This window comes from Sinohyriopsis cumingii, chromosome 13 (assembly GCF_028554795.1).
Source record: "Sinohyriopsis cumingii isolate HCF-2022 chromosome 13, ASM2855479v2, whole genome shotgun sequence".
NCBI lineage: Eukaryota > Metazoa > Mollusca > Bivalvia > Unionida > Unionidae > Sinohyriopsis > Sinohyriopsis cumingii.
Genome location: NC_142973.1, coordinates 36,454,868 through 36,475,896, shown reverse-complemented (window position 1 = coordinate 36,475,896; position 21,029 = coordinate 36,454,868). Strand labels below are relative to the sequence as shown.

Sequence of the window (21,029 nt, the reverse complement as noted above, 5' to 3'; positions counted from 1 at the left end):
GTTCCACTAGTATAATGAAGCATTTTACTCCTTGTTCAATAACTGCTTTTACACAAAGTTTCAGTGTTGATTCATATCTGGTCTACTTCGGTCGAATTTGAAAGCTACACTACGCGTGTCGTAGTTTGCATCAAGGAAGTTTTACAAGTTCGTGTTTAAAGTACGAGCTACCTAAAAAAAAAACAACGAAATGGCTGATTCCCAGTGTGGTCCATCTTCAGACGACGATTTCATTCGACAAATAATGGCTGATGATAGCTATGATGACAATAATTTTTAAAGTTTTGAAGTATATCAGATTATCAGAGCTGTGAAAAGCCGAGTTTCCAGTGGGTGATCTTATGTCTGAAAATGGTGATTAATACTAGTCAGACGTACATGCTTAATCGACAAAAATGTCAGTAAATGTGGAAAAAGCAGAATACCAAGACAAATTATAATACAGACAATTTAAAAGTATAATGCAATTTTCATTTCTTTTATAAAGCAATTTATCCCTGTGGGATAATGTGCTACAAAACTAATTTTCCCTATCGGAGTTAACATAAACTGAATAAATGCGAATGAAGACAATGAAATTAAAAAATAATGATATTTATTTGATCGAAATACCTCTAAAATGTGGCTAAAATGAGTCCTGCATCTGATCAACTGAAGCAGCCTTAAATGGTCTAAAATGTTGAATACAAATCTCAGACAACTTACAGATAGTCTGCTGAAGTGTATTTTAGACTAATTCAGGCTAAATGTTTGAGCACATGGTAGCAGCCATTTTAGTAAACTGTGTGCTTAGATCACGTACAATTTCCGTTCAGTACAATATTCATTGAAGCTTCAGCCACAGTACATGAAATTAACTTATAGGTTTGCCAACCTTCTCTCCAATGTGCATTTTGAAAATGTTAACAACTTCACCTTATTCCTGCCACTCTTTCAAAAGTTCATAATATTATTGTTTTGGAATTCTCCTAGAGGACTTGGAGGGTTAAATATAACGGTTATTTCGATTGGATGGTGGAAAATTACAAACGAGCACACTAGTTTCATCAAACTGAGCGTCAGCCAGACGTGTAAAGAAAAACTAGCGCGCTAGAAATATCATAGCGAGCTAGAAATAAAAAAACTAGCGCTTATGAAAATAAACATACGCTAAGTTTTCATTTTTAGCGCGCTAAAATGAAGACACATCATGCTATTTACAACTTTTAGCGCGCTAGTTACAAAAACTAGCTCGTTGAAAGTGAAAACATACGCGTATGTTTTATACTCGCTAAAATAGACTGCCAAAAACAGGAACGGCCATTCACACGTGTTTATCTCTTTAAGAATAATCGAACTCACGGGCAATCAGGCGAATACCGTCCCCAAAACCGACATATACAACTTCACACCAAAACATGGTTGGTGTCCTTTACGTTGTACATTGTTTCCAACGCAAGGTGCAAGCCTAGAAATCTCATCTAGTATAACAGCTTGATAGTCAACACTGATTAAAATATTCTGCTCTCAGATAGGTAGGAGATAGATCTCGTTGAGCTTCTGTTGTGTTGCAAGGTTGAGCAGTTTTCCAAACATAGAACAGTACCAACAGCTATTGTCGGTCTAGTTTACAGGACTCTTAAAACTTCGTTTAAAAAGGGACAGGATACTTGTCTCAAAGAGGAGAGAGGAAACATTGTATAGCATACTTAATATTTCAAGACACGGCTATAACATTAGAACGAAAGTTTTATTTTCTAACTTTTCCGAGACTTTAATCAGTTTCTACTGTCTCTGCACTGACACTGTTTCACTTTTATTCGGGCAAGTCAAGATTACCCTGTGCCATACTGTAGATTAAGTTAGCGTCACCCCCCCCCCCCATCACGCCCCGGACACTTATCCAAAAAAGGCCTCTAAGTGTACCATTTTGGTTGTTCAGAAAGTTTTGTTCTAACGTCATTTAGGTAGAACATATGTTGTGTATTGAGCTTGTATGTGTCTGTACATGGTATTTATGGTCTATATGATATATGTTTGGATCTAAATATCACTGAAAAGGACTTTCGAGATTTTAAACCAATCTGTCTGGCTGTAACAGTGAATCACGATAGAAACTACTTTAGGGTGACAGTGACTGCATATGGGGAGCTATCAGTTAGGTTATTAGCTTATACCTAAATTTGGGACAGGGCCTTCTTAGCATGGCTGTTAATTGAACTCATGTATGGACAGAAACAATGATATACGTTAAGACTCTGAAGGAGCATATGCGCTGATATTAACAAATAAAAGCAATTAACTGACCAGTTCAAGCTGGTTCTGTTCTCCCTACAATTATGAGGGTTAACAAATTCAATTATGTTTCTGCTATCCGCAATAGACATGGTCCACGACAATTATCAAAGCAGTGCCAATTACATGTATTTCGGTTTCGAAAAGCAAACTTGTTTCTTCTCTTAATATTTCTGAGAGAAAATTAAATTTAATTTAATTCAATAATGCATTATTTCTTTCTTCGATACTGCCCCATTCGACTATTTGACAGACTAGCAATCCTCCATAATTAAAACATTGAATACTTCCTGTTAATGCTGACTTTGTAGTCCATTATTGGTCCAAAGATTTCTGTGTTAATGATATGACAATAAAAGTTCTTTGTATTCTTCACGCCATTCAGTGAAGTCGATATTTGTGTGTGCCATTTACGTCGTGCTTACCTTCTTTTCCCCATTTATTATTACTTGGATATTTCGATTTTTTTTTTATATCAGTCGGTACTACCTGTACAGCTATCTCCGCCCATTAGGCAAGCTTGATGGGTATCACACAATATGACATACGCACCCACTATTAGGTTAATATATTGCGATGCAGCAACGCGATCCAGTCTATAGCACCGAAAATTACGCAAGTGTCATTACAGTAGCTAGATTTTACTCAACGAAGGCCGAGACTTAATACTGGTGAGTGACTACTACACATAGATAAGTGTTGTTACTGTTCGACATTTTACTACTGTTACTATAAAATTTGTATATATTTTAGTGGGTATTTTCACAAATTGATGTCGGTCTCTCCAGATGGTGTTAGATAATAAGGGCTTTGCACATAATTCTTGTCGTCTGTCAGATTGCTTGTTTCTTTACTAGGTCTGGGTTTAGTATTATGCTAAATCAGGTTTCGCCGAGTTTCTTTGATACTCTCCCACTACGATTATTTCAGACCTTTTTCAATTCATTGACCAGGTCACATCATTTATGTTATTATTATTATTATTATTTGATTCCTCTTGCTATTTGCGTCTGACGCATGCGTTCTTTGTACTGTTATGTATGTCATGTATATCTGTTTTCACCCAACCAGCAGAATGGCCGTGCTTCTTCACTTATTTGTCAAGGATGTAAATGCTGATGTCTCGTTTAATTTTTATCTTGTTGTATGCTTTGAGATTTGTCGCTTGTCAGTACACCACATACTATATATTTTAAGCTGCTTCCTTTGTATCTCTAGATCTGGTTTGTCTTGTGATATGTGGTTCTTTGAAAGGAACAAACGTCTTTTTGGTCTCCTTCTGGATACACGGATATCTCGCCAAATCCCGTTCATACGTTAGTTAATACCTCCGTTCGTTCTTGGAAGCGAGCTTTTTTTCAGGAGACTTTGCAGAAACCGATTTCCATTTTTGTTGCCGTTTCACATCTTTAACGATTCAAAGGACTTTTGTCACAGGTAAGTTTACTCCAGCTATGTTTTTTTTTGTCTGTTTTTCGTTCTATTCTCTCAGAGACAAAGATTCGAACTTCACTTGTCTAACTTCGTCTTACGATATACATTTCAGCGCCATTTAAACATCTGGTGCAGAGAATACCGAATCGTCCGTTTAAATGCCTCGATCAATCAGTTCGCTTTTTCTCTGGCTTTTAGGGGAGAAATGGCTAGCGTCTGTTACTATCAGGAGATACAGCTCCATGATTTCTGATATATATATATATATATATATATATATATATATATATATATATATATATATATATATATATATATATATATATATATATATATATATATACATATATGCGCCATGGTAGAGCAAATATAGGTCAAAATTGATTTGAATAGACCCAATTCGCACATCTTGTTTCCTAGGTAGAATCCTTTACGGATTTTGACATGGCTCAATTAATACAATTTCGAGTCTTTAGCCATAACCTCTCTAATGCTGAAACCTGGTAAAACATGCTTTTTGATAGCCCAGGCTTTTGTATACTTGGTAGGCGAGCTGCATGCTCTTTCACTTAACTCGAAATATCTCCAGTTTAAATCGGATATTTCCGTGGTCCTAATGACACATTCAGGCTTCACAGCTAAAAGCCAATTACCGTATACGGGTAACTAGAAAGTGATTGTCCGCTCTCTCCCTTACACAGATACGTCGAGACAGGCAAATATTCAAGACCCTCTCCGTTCTTTGAAACACTAGTTTAAACTCGTTTTGTTTGATGTAGGCTCATTCACTCGGTGAAGACCGAAAAAGAGAATATAACCTCTCAGGCACCAGCGTCGTGACACAAGAGCACGATACACGTGACTTACTCTCAAGTCTCACAGGATTCAGTCTTTTATTCCTTGTCAACTAGGACAAATCCTATATGGTCCCATCTCAACATTTTACCCACCTATGTGTGGAGTTTGAAACGAATTTGAACAGGGTGTGTCTTCGTCAAGAACGTGCCTTGAAATTATCTCCAAGGTGTCTTCTATTCCCTCAATGAATCGCATATCAGTCCGGGGGTTTCTTCGCCTATTGTGTCTCCTAAATGCAGCAGCGTATATCATCATCTTCAACCACCTCTTTATGAGACCGTTCCAAATGAGTCTCGTGTCAGTTTTGCTGACTGGATCAGGCAACTCCAGTTTCGGGATATATAAGATCTCATCACAGCAAACGAGAGAACCTCGCCTGACTTGCTGCAGGTAGTCCCTTGAGACGAAGGGCATACTGAATGCTTCATTCATGGCAAGAGACACTACGGAAAGAGTGTTCTCTCTCTATCTGACATCTTCTCTGTGGTAAATTATATTAAAAGGCAATTGGGGAATCACAACCCCAGAAATCTCTCTTTGGTCTAATATTTTCTCTGGTGGTGTCATCATCGACAAATCCACATATAAGTCCCTCATATCCCTGGCAGACTTTGTATTTAAGAGGAATCACTGTCCCATCGGAATGAGCTAATTCAAACCGAATGGTTTGCCCACCTATTGGATTCCGACGAATCTGCGCCAGCCGGAATTGACCACTCCTGCTGCCTGTGTGACGAGGTGGAATGCAAAAGCTACACACCATTATTTCTGCAGTCCATGATCCGAAAGCCTGGACAGTCGACGCTCTTTCCATGACGTGTAATCGTCCCGGCGTATACGCCTACCCTCCAACCCCTCTGATCCAGACATTCAAGTGAAAAGAATGCGAGTCAGAATGCTGTCTGGTCGTCATTGTTTTCCGAAAATGGGAAAAAACTGGTAAGCGATCAACTGAATTTAACAGAGGCTATTCCTGGGGACATTGTGATCTTCCCTCACCTGCGTAAGAATCCCTGAATGCAGGTGTTTAATCCGAATCCATAACTATTAAGTCATCATGTCTGGCTCATACTGAATAAGCTCAAAGGGGAAATTCTCATAGCATGTGTCGGACACATTCCACCAGTCAAGAAGATCCACCACTTTAAAAGAATACGAATTGAAGTGGAGAGTGTTCTCCCAGTGGTGCGAGGAGAAACACATGACTCCGGTAAAAACCTTGATACCACAGATAACCCCCATCACTAGAACAGGCTAACATTCCACAATATCAGACACGCTTTGTCATCATGAAAGAAGGGATATAAACTACAACAAAGACCTCTTTGAACTTTGATTTGTTTCGATCGAAAGCTTTGGCTCTGAGCCCGGAATCGAATCTGCAGTGGGTTCTTACATTGCTAAATAAAGCCCATTCGAGCCACAGTCCAGAACCTCCTTACCCCATCTCTCATATAAAAAACTGCTTCCTAAAAGTTTCGACTACACCAGGAGAATCAGAGACACGCGTTGTCGAAACTCTGCTGTGCCCTCGCGATGGTCCGATTTCACTAATAACGGCACCTGATTTCATTCGTTCTGTTCTCCCTACAATTATGAGGGTTAACAAGTTTAATTATGTTTCTGCTATCCGCAACAGACATGGTTTACGACAATTTTCAAAGCAGTGCCAATTACATGTATTTAGGTTTCAAAAATAAAACTTTTATCTTCTCTTAATATTTCTGAATGAAAATTCTGCTTAAGGGGAATGAGTCCTTTTTTGTAAAACATCTTCCCTCGGCGGACTCTACGCCTTAGGGGCATCTACAGGACCCGGTAATGGCTATGAAGTGATACCTAAAGCGATCCCAGATGATTGAAAGAGGAAGAGCTCATTTATTTTTACCATTAAAAGAAAGAAAGAACGCTATCTCAACTGTGGCTATATCGTCCTGGACGTGATAGATTATATCGCTCTAGATATAAAGAAAATACCTCCCCCCCCAAGACCAAGAGATTTTATTAGGCATATCGGTTTATGATGTTTGTGCAGTAACTACTACCATTTCAGTTGGGTAAAACAGTTCCCTAACTGACATTATCTGAATCGTGGTATGTAGGTCAGAGACGCATTTTTCTAGCTTGTTGCATCGAGTATCTTTCTTAACGAAGGGTTCAGTTGTGATCTGGTTGACAGCATCGGCTGAACATGTTAGCGTCTCGGGTGGTTCATCAGCTTCATAATGACGCCTCCACTCAACTTCCGCCGGACTTGTTGAGGGTAGCTGAGTCTGGATAGATATATATACTTACTCTAGCCAGTATTTCTCACGAATTTTAGGATGTTTCGCATGAACTTCGTAGGGAACTTTAGATTCGGTCTTCTCCGGGAAAGGGGATACACTTCCTCTTCCTCTTACCTATTTTCCTAATGTGTTATGATCGGGTAATGTATTTCAAGGGAAAAGCAATGTTATGTTCAAAATAGTGTTACGTATATTTGATTTAATTTATATTTGATTTAATTCAATTGTTTGTAAGTTTTAAAATTTTTTTATGTTTAATTTCATTACATGTCAAAGTAATGTAATTTTGTTTACTAGGAATTTGATATTTTCCAGAAAATTCAGTTTTCACCTGCCTCATTTCATAAATACCTAATAATAGAAACACTGTCTCTATTTTTGACTTAGTTTCCGACCTTGATTCAGGAATCATTGAGACAAGTGAACAACTTTCTTTTTTTAAATTTTATTCTTGGATTGAAATGATTGGTTTTTATCAAGGTTATACTGGGGGTATGTGATTTTAGATTGTAAACAGCCTCTATTTCGCAATTCTGGGTTTTCCGAAATTGCGCAGTAGTTAGATATAATAGTGATGTTTAGAGAGATTTTTTTTTTTTTGAGTTTGGGCTTTTACCTTGAACACTGGAAAAGTGTTTTTTTTGTGACCAGTTTACAATTATACTTTAATATTTATACAAATTATTTGGATTCTAAAAGATTAATTCTTTTTCCTGGAAATATTTGAGTGCTCATACAGAATTCGTGAACGAAGACATTGCTTTAAATTTTATTCGGAAATTCAAACACTACAGTATACGTCATCGCCTTCCATCTTGGATATTTCTTTGGGAATTGAACTTGAATTCATTAAAATATTTCATTACTAGGACTTCTAAAATTTAATTCTTGGATTATTCTTGGATTATTTTTTAATTTGATTTTTAAAACCGTAAGTTCTTATTTTTTTCATTTTTATAGTGTTTTTCCAGGGAAATAAATTATTTGTTAAATTTTTCAAAGCATGTTGTTTTCACTCTTTCTTTTGTTACTATTTATTACAGCCTAAACACGTAACATAAGAATAGTTTTATTTGACAATACTAACTCGAGCATATTGCGGTCACACCCTCCCATCATTTCCGCATTTACATTAAAAACTGGTCAAGTGTGCACATTAGGCAGACATCTTTCAGCACTTTTGTTGCTACAAACAAGCTTAGGGTGGCTGAATTTGTGAGGCAGTTGTTGTACTCCTAAAAATCTACATCATAATTTACCCAAAAATATTAATATACAATGGTTGTCAACGACATGTATGTATGGTTCTGTACCAAATGTTTGCTTAATAATTTTACAAACTTGTAAACTATCTAATCTATTTTTTTTTCCTCCTCCAAGTTTGTATGTCGATAACAATGCATCAGTGTTTGAACAAGTTTCGGAAAACTAATTAATCCCCCACATATGGATTAAACCATGCTTCTCCAAATCCATCAATGAAAAGTACGTAACTGATTTCCTGAGGCCAGGATTTACAAGCTGTAGCATCAGACCATACAACCTGCATATTGTAACGTAGTTTGGGACTTCATCTATTCCGCATTTTCAGTAACGTAGTTTGGGACTTCATCTATTCCGCATTTTCAGTAACGTAGTTTGGGACTTCATCTATTCCGCATTTTCAGTAATCTCAACCAGCATTTAATCGGGCTAACACCATCCAATGATTTCAAACTATTCAACCCAGTTCACTCATAACGAAACATTTCACAGTAGATTTGTAAGTTGGAATGTAAACTTATTGTAATTTAAATGTCCCCTTTTGATTTCAGGTGCATGACTAAAACCCAAATATTTCAGTTCCATAGTATAAAATAGCAATATCTTGGTATCAAAACTTTTAATAAGTATATCTACTGACGTTTTCCAAACTGAAACAATTTGCATCTGACCAAGAACAATACCTTGGACAGCTGTTCACTTTTTTATATTTTGTATCATAATGACGAAAGAAGCCAAAACCTTCACAACAGGTAGCAACTTTTAGTTGGTGATTTAAAAATAACCATTCTTTACCTTAGAGGAACAAAAACAACCGAACATGCATTTTATCGATATTAATATTTAAACCCCATTCATCACCATAGTATTTACGTTTTTCAGTAATCTCATTTTGCTGCTCATTTGAAGTTTTTGAAATTTCAACCATATGGCTTCCCTTATGATTTTGTCAAATGCCTTTACAAAATCTTCAAATGTTCAATAAAATATACCATTCCATTTCCTGACGTATTTTCAAAAACGTGTGCATATCAATAGTACTTTAAACACTTCTAAAAACTTCTTGCTCCTCATGAATTATTTTGTTTTCTTCAGACCATTCCATAGTCCTCTTGTCTAAATTGTTGTTAAAGTCGTAGTTGATACAGATAGTAAACTAATAGATCTCTAATTGTTCTAAACATGTCTTGATCGCCTTTTTCTCTAATGGAATGATACTCGTAGTGTTGCGGTCTTCCTGACTGAAACAGCAGCTTCAGACGGAGAATTAAACAGATGCGTCAAAAGTGGATATGATTCAAAAGCCTTAACGAGTTCAGATACAATACTATCAATTCATGCTGCTTTTTTCCAGACTTTTGTTGTTGAACAGGTTTTATTGACTTCATCCTCTTGTATTTCAATATCTAGTGTGTCATTTTCAAACTCGTGTACATTTACATCACAATGGACTAAAAACTTCTGAAAATAACGCAATGAATCTTCACAGGCAATTTTACATAAGTCAAAACTCCCTGTCTTTGAGTAGATTCGAAGATGCTCTTGTATTATTTTTCCAAAAACGTATAATAATTGCTTCTTTATTTTTATTTACGTTACTACATTTTCTTGCAGATCCTATTTTTATAAAAAAAAATTGTTTAATGTATTTTTGAAGACATGGTATTGATCAGAATGTCCTAAAACGACACAGCTCAGTCAGCCTTTATCCACTGTCACATGATGTATTAAATCAGAATGTCCTAAAACGTCACAGCTCAGTCAGCCTTTATCCATTGTCACATGATGTATTAAATCACAACTGTCTTCCAGGGATGCATTTTGTTTTGAAATATACTCGTTGCCTTCTGTTGTTTACATTTTATTTAAACAGCATTTCAAGCAGCATTCTGTATAATTTGGACCAGTAATTGCAGAGCTTATGCAATTATTAAATCATTAACATTTTCAAAAGAAATTCCTCCTGTAAACGGCTATGAAAAACATGTTGTTTATCATACATCCAATAAACTTAATTGATGCCTCAGACCTGTTATGGGTATTTACTGACAAATCTGAACCAAGCCATTGCATCCATTGCAGCGTCCAGATCAACACAACAAAAGCGGCATATGCATTGATTTATCAAATCCTGACAAAAAGTTCATAATATCACATTATGATTAAAAGTATCAACAGCTCTAACAGTATTGTGTATAAGTAAACTTGCTAGCGCCCCTGTATACTCATCGCAAAGTATTAGCACTTCTACAAATATAATTAATTATACCAATTAACAAGCGAAACCCCTGACGTAATTAATGGAATATCATTTTAAAGTGAGATCATTATATTACGAATCTTGATCAAAAACACTATAATAGAAGAAGCAAAATCAGCAAGTTATGTAAAGTTAAACAAACAATTTATTTCCCTATAATACAGTGTGAAAATTAAAGAGACGATTACAGTTTTGTGAATTAAATGTCAAATAATCCTAAATGTCCTATTACAAGTCAAAACGCATAAAATGATCCGAATGAATTCCAATAGTCCTGAATGTCATTATGTACCATAGTCTTGCATGTCCTGATGTACCAATAGTTTTTCATATCCTGATATCAATAGTCTTTAATGTCCTGATATACCAGTGATGCAATCAGTAATGTCTTTGATGAATTCCAGCAACTGATTCAAATATATAATTTTTCTATAATTATATCTGAACCAACTATAAACTCTGATAACAAATGGATTCCAGAGACTGATTTTAATATAGGAATGAATTATGTGTTTATCAACCCCTATACATACATAGTTTCACTTGACCTACGACGCAATAGAATGTTCTGGAAAACTGATCATTTCAATCAAAAGTTCCACTAGTTCGTAAACAATGTTAGGCCTTGAATTCAAACTTTAGTCAACTAATTATAATTATGAAAAAGTCAGGTATGCGGAAACCCCATCCACAACCCCCAAACACGGACAGCACAATGTAAATTAAATATACATAACAATTAACATATAAGATAATATATAAACATCTTTTGGTTTCTAGCGCGGGTGTTTTGAGCGATGGGTTAATGCCGGTTTGGGCAATGCAGACGAATCGTTTGAATTTTATAAATATAAGTTGCATGCATTGGAAGTGGCACTAATGAGTGGATCAAGAGTGCGAAGCCATGCTCCATGACTAGCTAATGTCTGGTCATGCTGGACTGATTTAAAGGAGTCCGCACTTAAAACCTTTGTAGCATGTAAGGTTTGATTCGCATTGTGGATGTTGTTTGGTTGCTCTATAAATATTACGATCAATTACGTTATATTTTACTCCAAGTCTTGCAATTCGGCAAGCATAATAATTGGTACCACTCAAGAGATAAACCCTTGGAGTAATTACTGTGATATCAATTGAAATGTAAAAACATTAACTTAAAATTTTATATTAGCGTCTTTTGATTTGCCAAAATTGTTATAAACGATAATTTTAATGTCCCTTTTCTACTTGTTTTTTTCAGTACAAAATTTAGAAAAAAAAATGTGTTTTAGTATGGGGTCATTAACTTCTTTCTACTGTGTAACTTGTTATCACACTTATATGTGAGAGGGGTGTACACATTTTATAAATATTCTCCAACCAGAGGTGTTGGTCCCAGGCAAGAATGATGTCTATATCATGTATTCTTACACCGAATTACGAGTAACAAATAGCTTTGTTATATCTACAAATAGTGATATCCCCTAATTCTCTACAAATAATGATATCCCCTAATTCCCACCTTAAAGTTTTTGAAAGGTTGCTCTATAAGATACGTAAACTTACATGACAATTTCGTTCCAATCGTGGGTGTAGCCTAATGAGTTAAAAGTTTTTTTTGGGGGGGAGGAGGGAGGGAGAGAGAGAGAGGTTTATCATACAAATCCCTTTGCTGCAGCAGTAAGGGAAAAAAATCACTCTGAATTTCAATCCTCTGTTGACGCAGAATCTATACATTAATTGACCATAAAGGAAAAAAAAGTCCTCATGTCGTTTTCTGAGCGGATCTTATTGGCAGTCGTTTGCTAGAGACTTCAGGTCCCATGCACAATATAGCCCGTTTAAGATAATTAACACTTCCATACCTGAATGTAGTACAGGTTTAAGTGAAGAAATCTGTAATAATATGTTTTCAAGAGTTTACGGAATGGGAGTGGATAACATGGGAGTAGACGAAATGGGATAACCTGTACACATTATTTTCTTACCAGAAAATGCAATAGTTGCCTTGGATATTATCTACGCAAAAGATGTATGTATGTATGTATGTATGTATGTATGTGTGTGTGTGTGTGTGTGTGTGTGTGTGTGTGTGTGTGTGTGTGTGTGTGTGTGTAATTGCAAAACAAAAATAGGCTGATAATAGTTAAGGAAGTAAATATTATCAAGTCATTAAGTTTGTTGTCGAAATAGGTGTGTATCTATGTAATTGTAAAATGTAAATGATAAGTAAATGTGCCCATGTTTGTAAGCTTATCACCAGTATTTCATTATATTGCAGAAAAAACAGTATGCCATTTCCAGGACTTAAATCTGGGCGATATTTGTCTTTGCTCTTACTATTTGGATGCGTGCGTTTATTTGCTACATCTACTACAACGCCAACGAATGGTCAGTATATTAACCCTCATTAAATACATCTACTACAACGACGTTGAATGATTAGTATATTAACCTTCATTTACTACGTCTACTACAAGGACGTCAGATGGTAAATATATTAACCCTCATTTACTACGTCTACTATAACGACTTAAGATGGTCAGTATATTAACCCTCATTTACTACGTCGACTACAACGACGTCAGATGGTCAATATATTGACCTTCATTTATTACGTCGACAACAACGACGTCAGATGGTCAGTATATTAACCCTCGTTTACTACGTCGACTACAACGACGTCAGATGGTCAATATATTAACCCTCATTTGCTACGTCGACTACAACGACGTCAGATGGTCAGTATATTAACCCTCATTTACTACGTCTACTACAACGACGTCAGATGGTCAATATATTAACCCTCATTTACTACGTCTTCAACAGAGACGTGGGATGGTCAATATATTAACCCTCATTTACTACGTCGACTACAGCGACGTCAGATGGTCAGTACATTAACCCTCATTTACTATGTCGACTACAACGACGTCAGATGGTCAATATATTAACCCTCATTTACTACGTCTACAACAGAGACGTGGGATGGTCAATATATTAACCCTCATTTACTACGTCGACTACAGCGACGTCAGATGGTCAGTACATTAACCCTCATTTGCTACATCAACTAGAACGACGTCGGATGGTCAGTATATTAACCTTTATTAAGTACATCTACTACAATGATGTTGAATGGTTAGTATCTTAAACCTCATTTATTACATCTACTACAACGACGTCAATTTTTAAATATATAAACCCTTATTTACTACGTCTACTACGACGACGTCGGATGGTCAATATATTAACCCTCATTTATTACGTCTACTTCAACGACGTCAGATGGTCAGTATATTAACCCTCATTTACTACGTTTACTTCAACGACGTCAGCTAATATATTAACCCTCATTTACTACGTATACTAAAAGACGTCAGATGGTTAATATATTAACCCTCATTTACTACGTCTACTACAACGACGTCAGATGGTAAATATATTAACCCTCATTTACTATGTCTACTACAACGACGTCAGATGGTAAATATATTATCCCTCATTTACCACGTCAACTACAATGACGTAAGATGGTCAGTATATTAACCCTCATTCACTACGTCTACAACAAAGAAGTGACATGGTCAATATATAAACCCTCATTTACTACGTCTACTACAACGACACTGAATGGTCAGCATATGAATCCTCAAAATTGTCATTTTGTGCCATTTTATAGAGAAAAGCAAGATACACGGTTTTCCATCTGAGATAAATTACACTTAATATAGGCTACTCAAGTTACTCTACAAGAAGTGGTCATATTTGTAGAAGCATTTTGAAGTTAGGGCCAGTTGTAAGACCGAGGATTGGTTTATATGCTAATACAAACATTTGAACCCATGTGGAGATAAATGGGTAAAACATGCGCATAATGCAAACCTGGGTATTTTTTGCAGTTTTATGTAAAAGAGCTGAATTTCATAAACATGACTTATTTCATCATGTGCTGGTACGTGTCATCTAGTATGATGGCAAAATACTTTTCATCCACTTGCCACACATCAACGATATCGTACTTACAACGTGACCTGGACACCAAAATGAAGCGTTAAAAAGATCACCAAAAGTAGAACAAAAAATGTTATACAGATATCGACAATTTTCGGCCACTTCACAAAGCTGGCTTTGAACTAGGATGCATCAAAATTGAATTTTTCATCGACCTAGACAATCGGAAAGTAATATTAAATTAAGATTGTGATACTTATTATTATTATTATTATTTCATAACCAGAAAATTGTATTATCGTATCTGGGGAAAAATATAATGTACAAAGGATATATATATATATATATATATATATATATATATATATATATATATATATATATATACTGTTCTCTCTCTCTTCCTTTCCTTAGCTTTCATCTTTCGCCTTGCAATGACATAATGACATAAATACTTGTCTAAAGCTGCTTGCCTTTTTTGGTTTTATTGACAATTGGTTGAAATATTTTTCTAATATTTAATGTATTATATCTATATGTCATCGATTCTGGTCTATAGATAAAACTAATAACTGAACCTTTACTAGCTTTAACATCAACAGCGACTACTACGGATACAACAACTACCGATGCTGCAACGTCGACAACGATTGCTGGTGATACAACAACTATCGCTGCTTTAACATCAACAGCGACTACTACGAATACAGCAACTACCGATGCTGCAACGTCGACAACGACTGCTGGTGATGCAACAACTATCCCTGCTTTAACATCGGCAACTACCCGTGCTGCAACATCGAGAACCACTGCTGAAGATACAACGACATATGCGGTTGCAACAACTATTAAGACTCCTACGTACACAACAACCGCTGCAGCTACAACAACATATGCTCCTATATTTATAACAACTGCTGGAGGTACAACGATAACAACCTACGTTCCTGTACTAACGACATCTGCCGATACAATGACATTAGCTGCCACAGAGAAAACCAAAACACCGACGACAAGTCCAAAAACACGTAAAATAGATATACCAGTTTTTGATGACATAAAGCATAATTGTTAATTGTTTCCTATAATTAGTAATTGTTTCCTATAAGAGTCAGTGATGAGCTATGTCCTTGCCATTGTTGTCTTTTGAGACATTCGGGAAAGAAACTAGTTGGTTTACTTCAATCGTCTGAAAATGTATGCAAAATAAAGTAGATTTGAACATGGCATATAAGCATACGATACGTTTTGTCTTGAAAATAAGTCTTTTTTTTCCTGCTAGGATAAAGACATCATTTTCATCTCAGTTCGCAAAAGTTCACTTCAAAATAATCAGTTGCTAAAATGAAGGCGTATCTAATGGCTTCAACATGTAGATAATTAATATACCATCAACAATAATATAATAAAATAATGGAGGCATTCCCAGCTCTTAGTCACTGTCGTAAACTTATTCTTATGCAAAAATGCATAAAAGCACATTAGTATACATCTGTGTATCCGTTATCAAGGGAGAAAGAAAGAAAAAATGAATAATGCATTGAAACACTCTCGGTGAGGCAGTTATCGACACAACATGACTTTCATAAAGGTGAAAAATAACGGCAACGCAAAATGTTAGTTCTCCGTTCTGGCAATATCATTCTGAACTCCGTATTGCTATAACGATTAATTTTTCTGAGCCCTGAAAGGTACGAAGGTATTGTCATCTTTTACCTCATGTTGCTTCATAAGATGTCGTGAACTTAACTGGTAAGTTGATTAATTTTTAAAAAAAATAAAAAACGATAACGGATTATGATAAGCAGTAGATGTTCACCTCTGAGGACCTAGGTTCGAGTCCAAATGAGGCTATGCAAAGGACATTAACCAGCAATGGTAGGTAGTTTCTCTGCCATACTTCACTTGTCCGCTAACCCAAATACACTTCATGTGCATCCTGAGGTACAAAGTATTTGTTGTTGGAAAATAATGATGAAAAGAATAAATTCCAGCAGTGTATTACAATTGTGCTTGGAGTGACAAACATAATGTATGTGATAAATTTCCTTCCTTAACTGCGATGAATATATTGATAATTGCATATGAGACTTTTTGCCGGCATACCACACAAGACAGCTGCCCTTATTTAAATTACGTTTCTAACAAGTATTAAATCATGTGTATATGTAAAATACAAACATTTTCAAGGAAAAGGTATAACAGATAAATATATTCGCTGCTTTTGGACTTGTCATACTCCATGACGAAAGGTTAACCATATAGTATTCACATACCCTCCCGTTTGTTTGTTAACCCAACCCCACCTCAAACCGATTTTTAAAAAATAAAAAGCATTAAGGATATATAAAAATGAACGAAAGTTAGCTATTTCATTCATCAGTTTGTAATTTCTAACCTAATTGTTGCCAGGGGGTTCCAAGCACTATCAAATTATTGTCATTTCGAATCAAACGGGAGTTTCTTTAGTAACACGGTCGCCATATATGCATGGTCGAGTCTATGTTCTCCAGCAACATATGTGATGTGGTTGATGGGCTTTGAAAATCTCAGTAATTCCGTAAATTTTGGAGTTACATTTCGTTCAACAGATGTTTAAAAGAGTTCCTCCTTTGTATGTTTTCAATTTTTTAAATAGAAATATTAAAACCATACATTGAAAATAACGCAGACTTTTTTTATATACTGAAATGGACTATGCAAGAAACCAGAAAAGGACAATGATCAGTCTGTCTGCTTGTTTACATCGAGAGCTTCCGCTTTGTTTAAAATGCCAGTAAGTTGGCAGTGTTAGGGATCCCATGTTGACAATCAGGTTGGAAATTATAAATTGATCAATGAACTTGCTTTTTGTGTTTAAATTGGGTGTGGGGTTGGTTTACAAGATAAACGGGAGAGTGTGCGCATACTGTAGCAAGAAAGATTACTGGTAAACCCTTTTTAATGATACACAATTAAATTTAAGAAAATCAGATGGTAAATATATTTGAGTTTCAATAACCAAGATTATTAAAAGATATTTTCTTTTTTGATGCTTACATTTCATAATGCTGGAGAAATTATATCGTTATTGTTTGTACCGCAAACTGAAATATATCTGGTACTTATGCACAAAAGAAATTCTTTTTGCTTTATAACTCATATCCCTAATTATACTCTTGAATCGAAGTTAACAAAATTAAACTTGCTATAAACACTCTCCCCTTCCCCCCTCAACCCAAGCTAAACGATAATGTCGTTTTAGTTTACTGATCTGTCAGAAAATGTTTTTTTTTCTTTCTTGCTGCCAGTATAAATTCTTTAGGTACGTATATTCAAGTGTCTCGTGGCATTATGGGAAATATTGTATTTTCACATGTTAAAATGTAGAGATTTCTTTGAACACAGATTTTAGTTTATGTTAAAATTTATTTAGATACATAAAAATGTTCCTCTTCTGATAGATCAAACTAATCGACATTTGGCAGGTTCTCGCTAGCTGCCTCGAGCACATAGGATCGCTTCAAATACATGTTAATTCCTGCTAGAATCTCTGTAACTCACTCAGATATGAAGCTGCTAATTCGTCGAAAAGTTCTCCCAACTTGGAATTAAAATGGTCGAACGACTCACACATCTCTCGAACGACATTAACTCTAAAGAGATGAGCATATTACTAGTGAATGATGGCGTAAATATATTAAATGTAAAGTCTTCACTTAAAAATAGTATTTCTTACCATACAGTGTTAACAGTACCAATTATTGATAACAGCCACTAGGAAATGACAAAGTTTACTCGAGCAAATGTATAACTCAGTCAGATTTACTATGACCATTGACTTCGGGCTAAGACGGTTCCTCTCTCTCTCTCTCTCTCTCTCTCTCTCTCTCTCTCTCTATATATATATATATATATATATATATATATATATATATATATATATATACAGAGACGCATTGAGAGATATGGGTCATTCGATAGAAAAACTGACTGACTGGCAGATATATATTGTTAACATTACTCTTACATATTTGCTAGTGTCACTCAGTTCCGATTGCCGACGACTATCCGACTGTGGAGAAGACGGAAACTGTGATCTGAACTCCGGCAAATGTATCTGCCAAAGTGGTTACACAGAGTACAACTGTGCATTTCGAAACGGTAAGTTTTATTTTAATAGCGCACAGGTTGGAATGTCCAAGATATTAATTTTCACATGGCATGGCTCCAGGGCCGGCGCTACCATATAGGCAAACTAGGCAGCCGCCTAGGGCGCTGATTTCAGGGGGGCGCATTTTTAAATTTTTTTTATTGTTTATAATTTTGAAATTGATATTTTCCGGGGGGTGGGGGGGTGGGGGCGCCAGAATCTAACCGTACCTAGGGCGCCAGATAGTCTGGCCTTGGTATGGCGCCGGCCCTGCATGGCTCTTTATTCTCTCCCTTGTATTTAGGTTCAAACATGTAAAGAGCAACACAACTAAATGTCAATTATTCGAACATAACAGCAACAGGACATACTAATTGGTTTTCCTCGCAAACACGCACACGCCCAGACACAAACATGCATCTCTCACTCATACGTTGACACAGTCAGCATTTTATCAATGCAAGAAGGAAAATATACGATACTTTGAGCATTTAACTAACTACTGTAAGTTCGCGATATCAATGCAGACTGTGTATGTTTTGGATTTGGATTCTAGATCAGGTTTATTCTACGCTGCAGAGAGAGAGAGAGAGAGAGAGAGAGAGAGAAAGACGGGTGCTCGGAGCGAAAGTCACTCAAAAACCTGATAGCATCACTTGAAAGTCGATGCCTTGAAGAGTACGTTTAAATATACGATCAACTGAAGATTCATATTTAACATTCATCGCCTGTACATCAGTATGGTGAATGCAGTATGTGTCTCATATTCTAGATTGATATACTGGCGTTAATTGTGATACGAGTGTTCGACTCAGTTATTGCGATGCTTTTATTCCCCCACAGGATGTTAAGAATAATGTGTCTCTGATGGGACCATTTAAGCAGACCATGCAAGCAAGAAGAAACACACAATATCTATTTAGCGAGTGGGCTAGTTAATATTGCACCGGATATATGCAAGCACACTCAGTACCAACCTTTTGAGCGGAATAGGCCCTAAGGAAGATTCCACTGGATAATAGCACCTACACAATAAATACGACCTCATTTATATTGCACTGGACATCCAGTGGAATACTCGTAAGAGCCTGGTCCAGTGACAAAACATGTATTGTTTGCTTGCTTTCCTATGGAATATTCATGAGCGTCTAGTCCACACATAAAATATATACTGTGCAAATGCATTGTGCTTAGAATGTTTGTACAAATTGCCTCCTGCTTATACACATTTGACTGTGTGCATATTACTTTACCTTTTCCGTGAGTGGATTAGTTCCTAAAATATGTTCTAACGAAACCTCAAACGCGCTCATTATTCTTGTCTAACTTTATGAGTGTCGTATGTTACGTGTTTAGGCTCTAATAAACAGTAACTAAGAAAGAGTGAAAACAACAAGCTTTGAAAAATGTAACAAATAATTTATTTCCCTGGAAAAACACTGTAAAAATGAAAAGTAAGAACTTACGGTTTTAAGAAATCAAATCCAGAAATAACACTGGACAACAAATTTTTACAAAAGTCATGTTACTGAAATAAAATTAGTCAATTCTTATCAATTTTTATGTGCTGAACACGAATATGACAGTCAAATTGCAAAATTGGCTCTAGTTTTTTTGTAATCTGCAAGAAATTAATGTTTACATAACGAAATGCATTCCAATAGTAAAAGGTCAACTGTAATAGCCTACCTATAAAAAATCAAGTCATTGACTACATCTTAGATTTCTTTGCCTGTCTCTTGTACAGCTGTTCGGGAGCATCTCTGAGGAGTGTCCAGCAGTAGTCAGCCAGCATTGTAGTGGACCATTTTCCCTGGTATCTTTGTTCCATTGTTGCGATATCTTGATGAAAACGTTCGCCGTGTTCATCACTAACAATACCACAGTTGCTAGGAAAGAAATCCAAATGGGAATGAAGGAAGTGAATCTTTAGAGACATATTGCAGCCAAGTTTCTTATACTTCATCAACATGTCTTCTACTAGTTCCTTATAGTTTTCTGCCCTAACATTTCCGAGGAAGTTTGTAGAAACTAGGCGAAAAGCATTCCATGCTTGTTTCGCGTCACCTTCCAGCAAGTTGTTGAACCGGTCATCTTTGAAAAGCTCTCGAATCTGAGGACCCACAAAAACTCCCTCTTTAATCTTTGCTTCGCTGAGTCGAGGGAATTTTTCATGCAGGTATCGGAATGCTGGCAAAGTCCGGTCAATGGCTTTCACGAAGTTCTTCATCAAACCTAGTTTGATGTGAAGGGGTGGTAGCAAGATTTTCTGAGCCTCAACCAGAGCTGGGTGTTGGATATTCTTCTCTCCAATGGCTACATTCTGCCTGTGAGTCCATTCCTTCCTCATGTAGTGCATTTCCCTTGTTCGGCTATCCCACTCGCATAAGAAACACATGTATTTTGTATATCCTTGCTGCAGTCCCATTAAAAGGGCAACTACCTTCAAATCACCACAGAGGTGCCAGCTGTACTTGTTATACTCAATGGAATTCAGTAGCTGCCTTAAGTTATCGTATGTCTCTTTCATGTGGACAGCATACACTACTGGAATAGATGGAAGAATGTTTCCATTGTGCAAAAGCAC

General features: G+C 36.2%; 1 protein-coding gene across 3 annotated transcripts in view; it reads left to right on the top strand.

Annotated features, from left to right (window-relative positions):
* The first annotated feature begins 2,860 nt into the window (after positions 1-2,860).
* LOC149785212 (EGF-like domain-containing protein 2) overlaps positions 2,861-21,029 on the top strand; it is a 52,231-nt gene continuing 34,062 nt past the window's right edge. For 2 of the 3 annotated variants that reach the window (XM_089979022.1, XM_089979024.1), the window contains exons 1-4: positions 2,861-2,945; positions 12,638-12,747; positions 14,898-15,338; positions 18,331-18,453. In XM_089979022.1, the coding sequence (XP_089835148.1) occupies positions 12,648-12,747; positions 14,898-15,338; positions 18,331-18,453 (664 nt within the window). In that variant the 5' untranslated portion in view covers positions 2,861-2,945; positions 12,638-12,647. The remainder of the gene's footprint in view (positions 2,946-12,637; positions 12,748-14,897; positions 15,339-18,330; positions 18,454-21,029) is intronic. The other variant, XM_089979023.1, reaches the window with a different exon arrangement.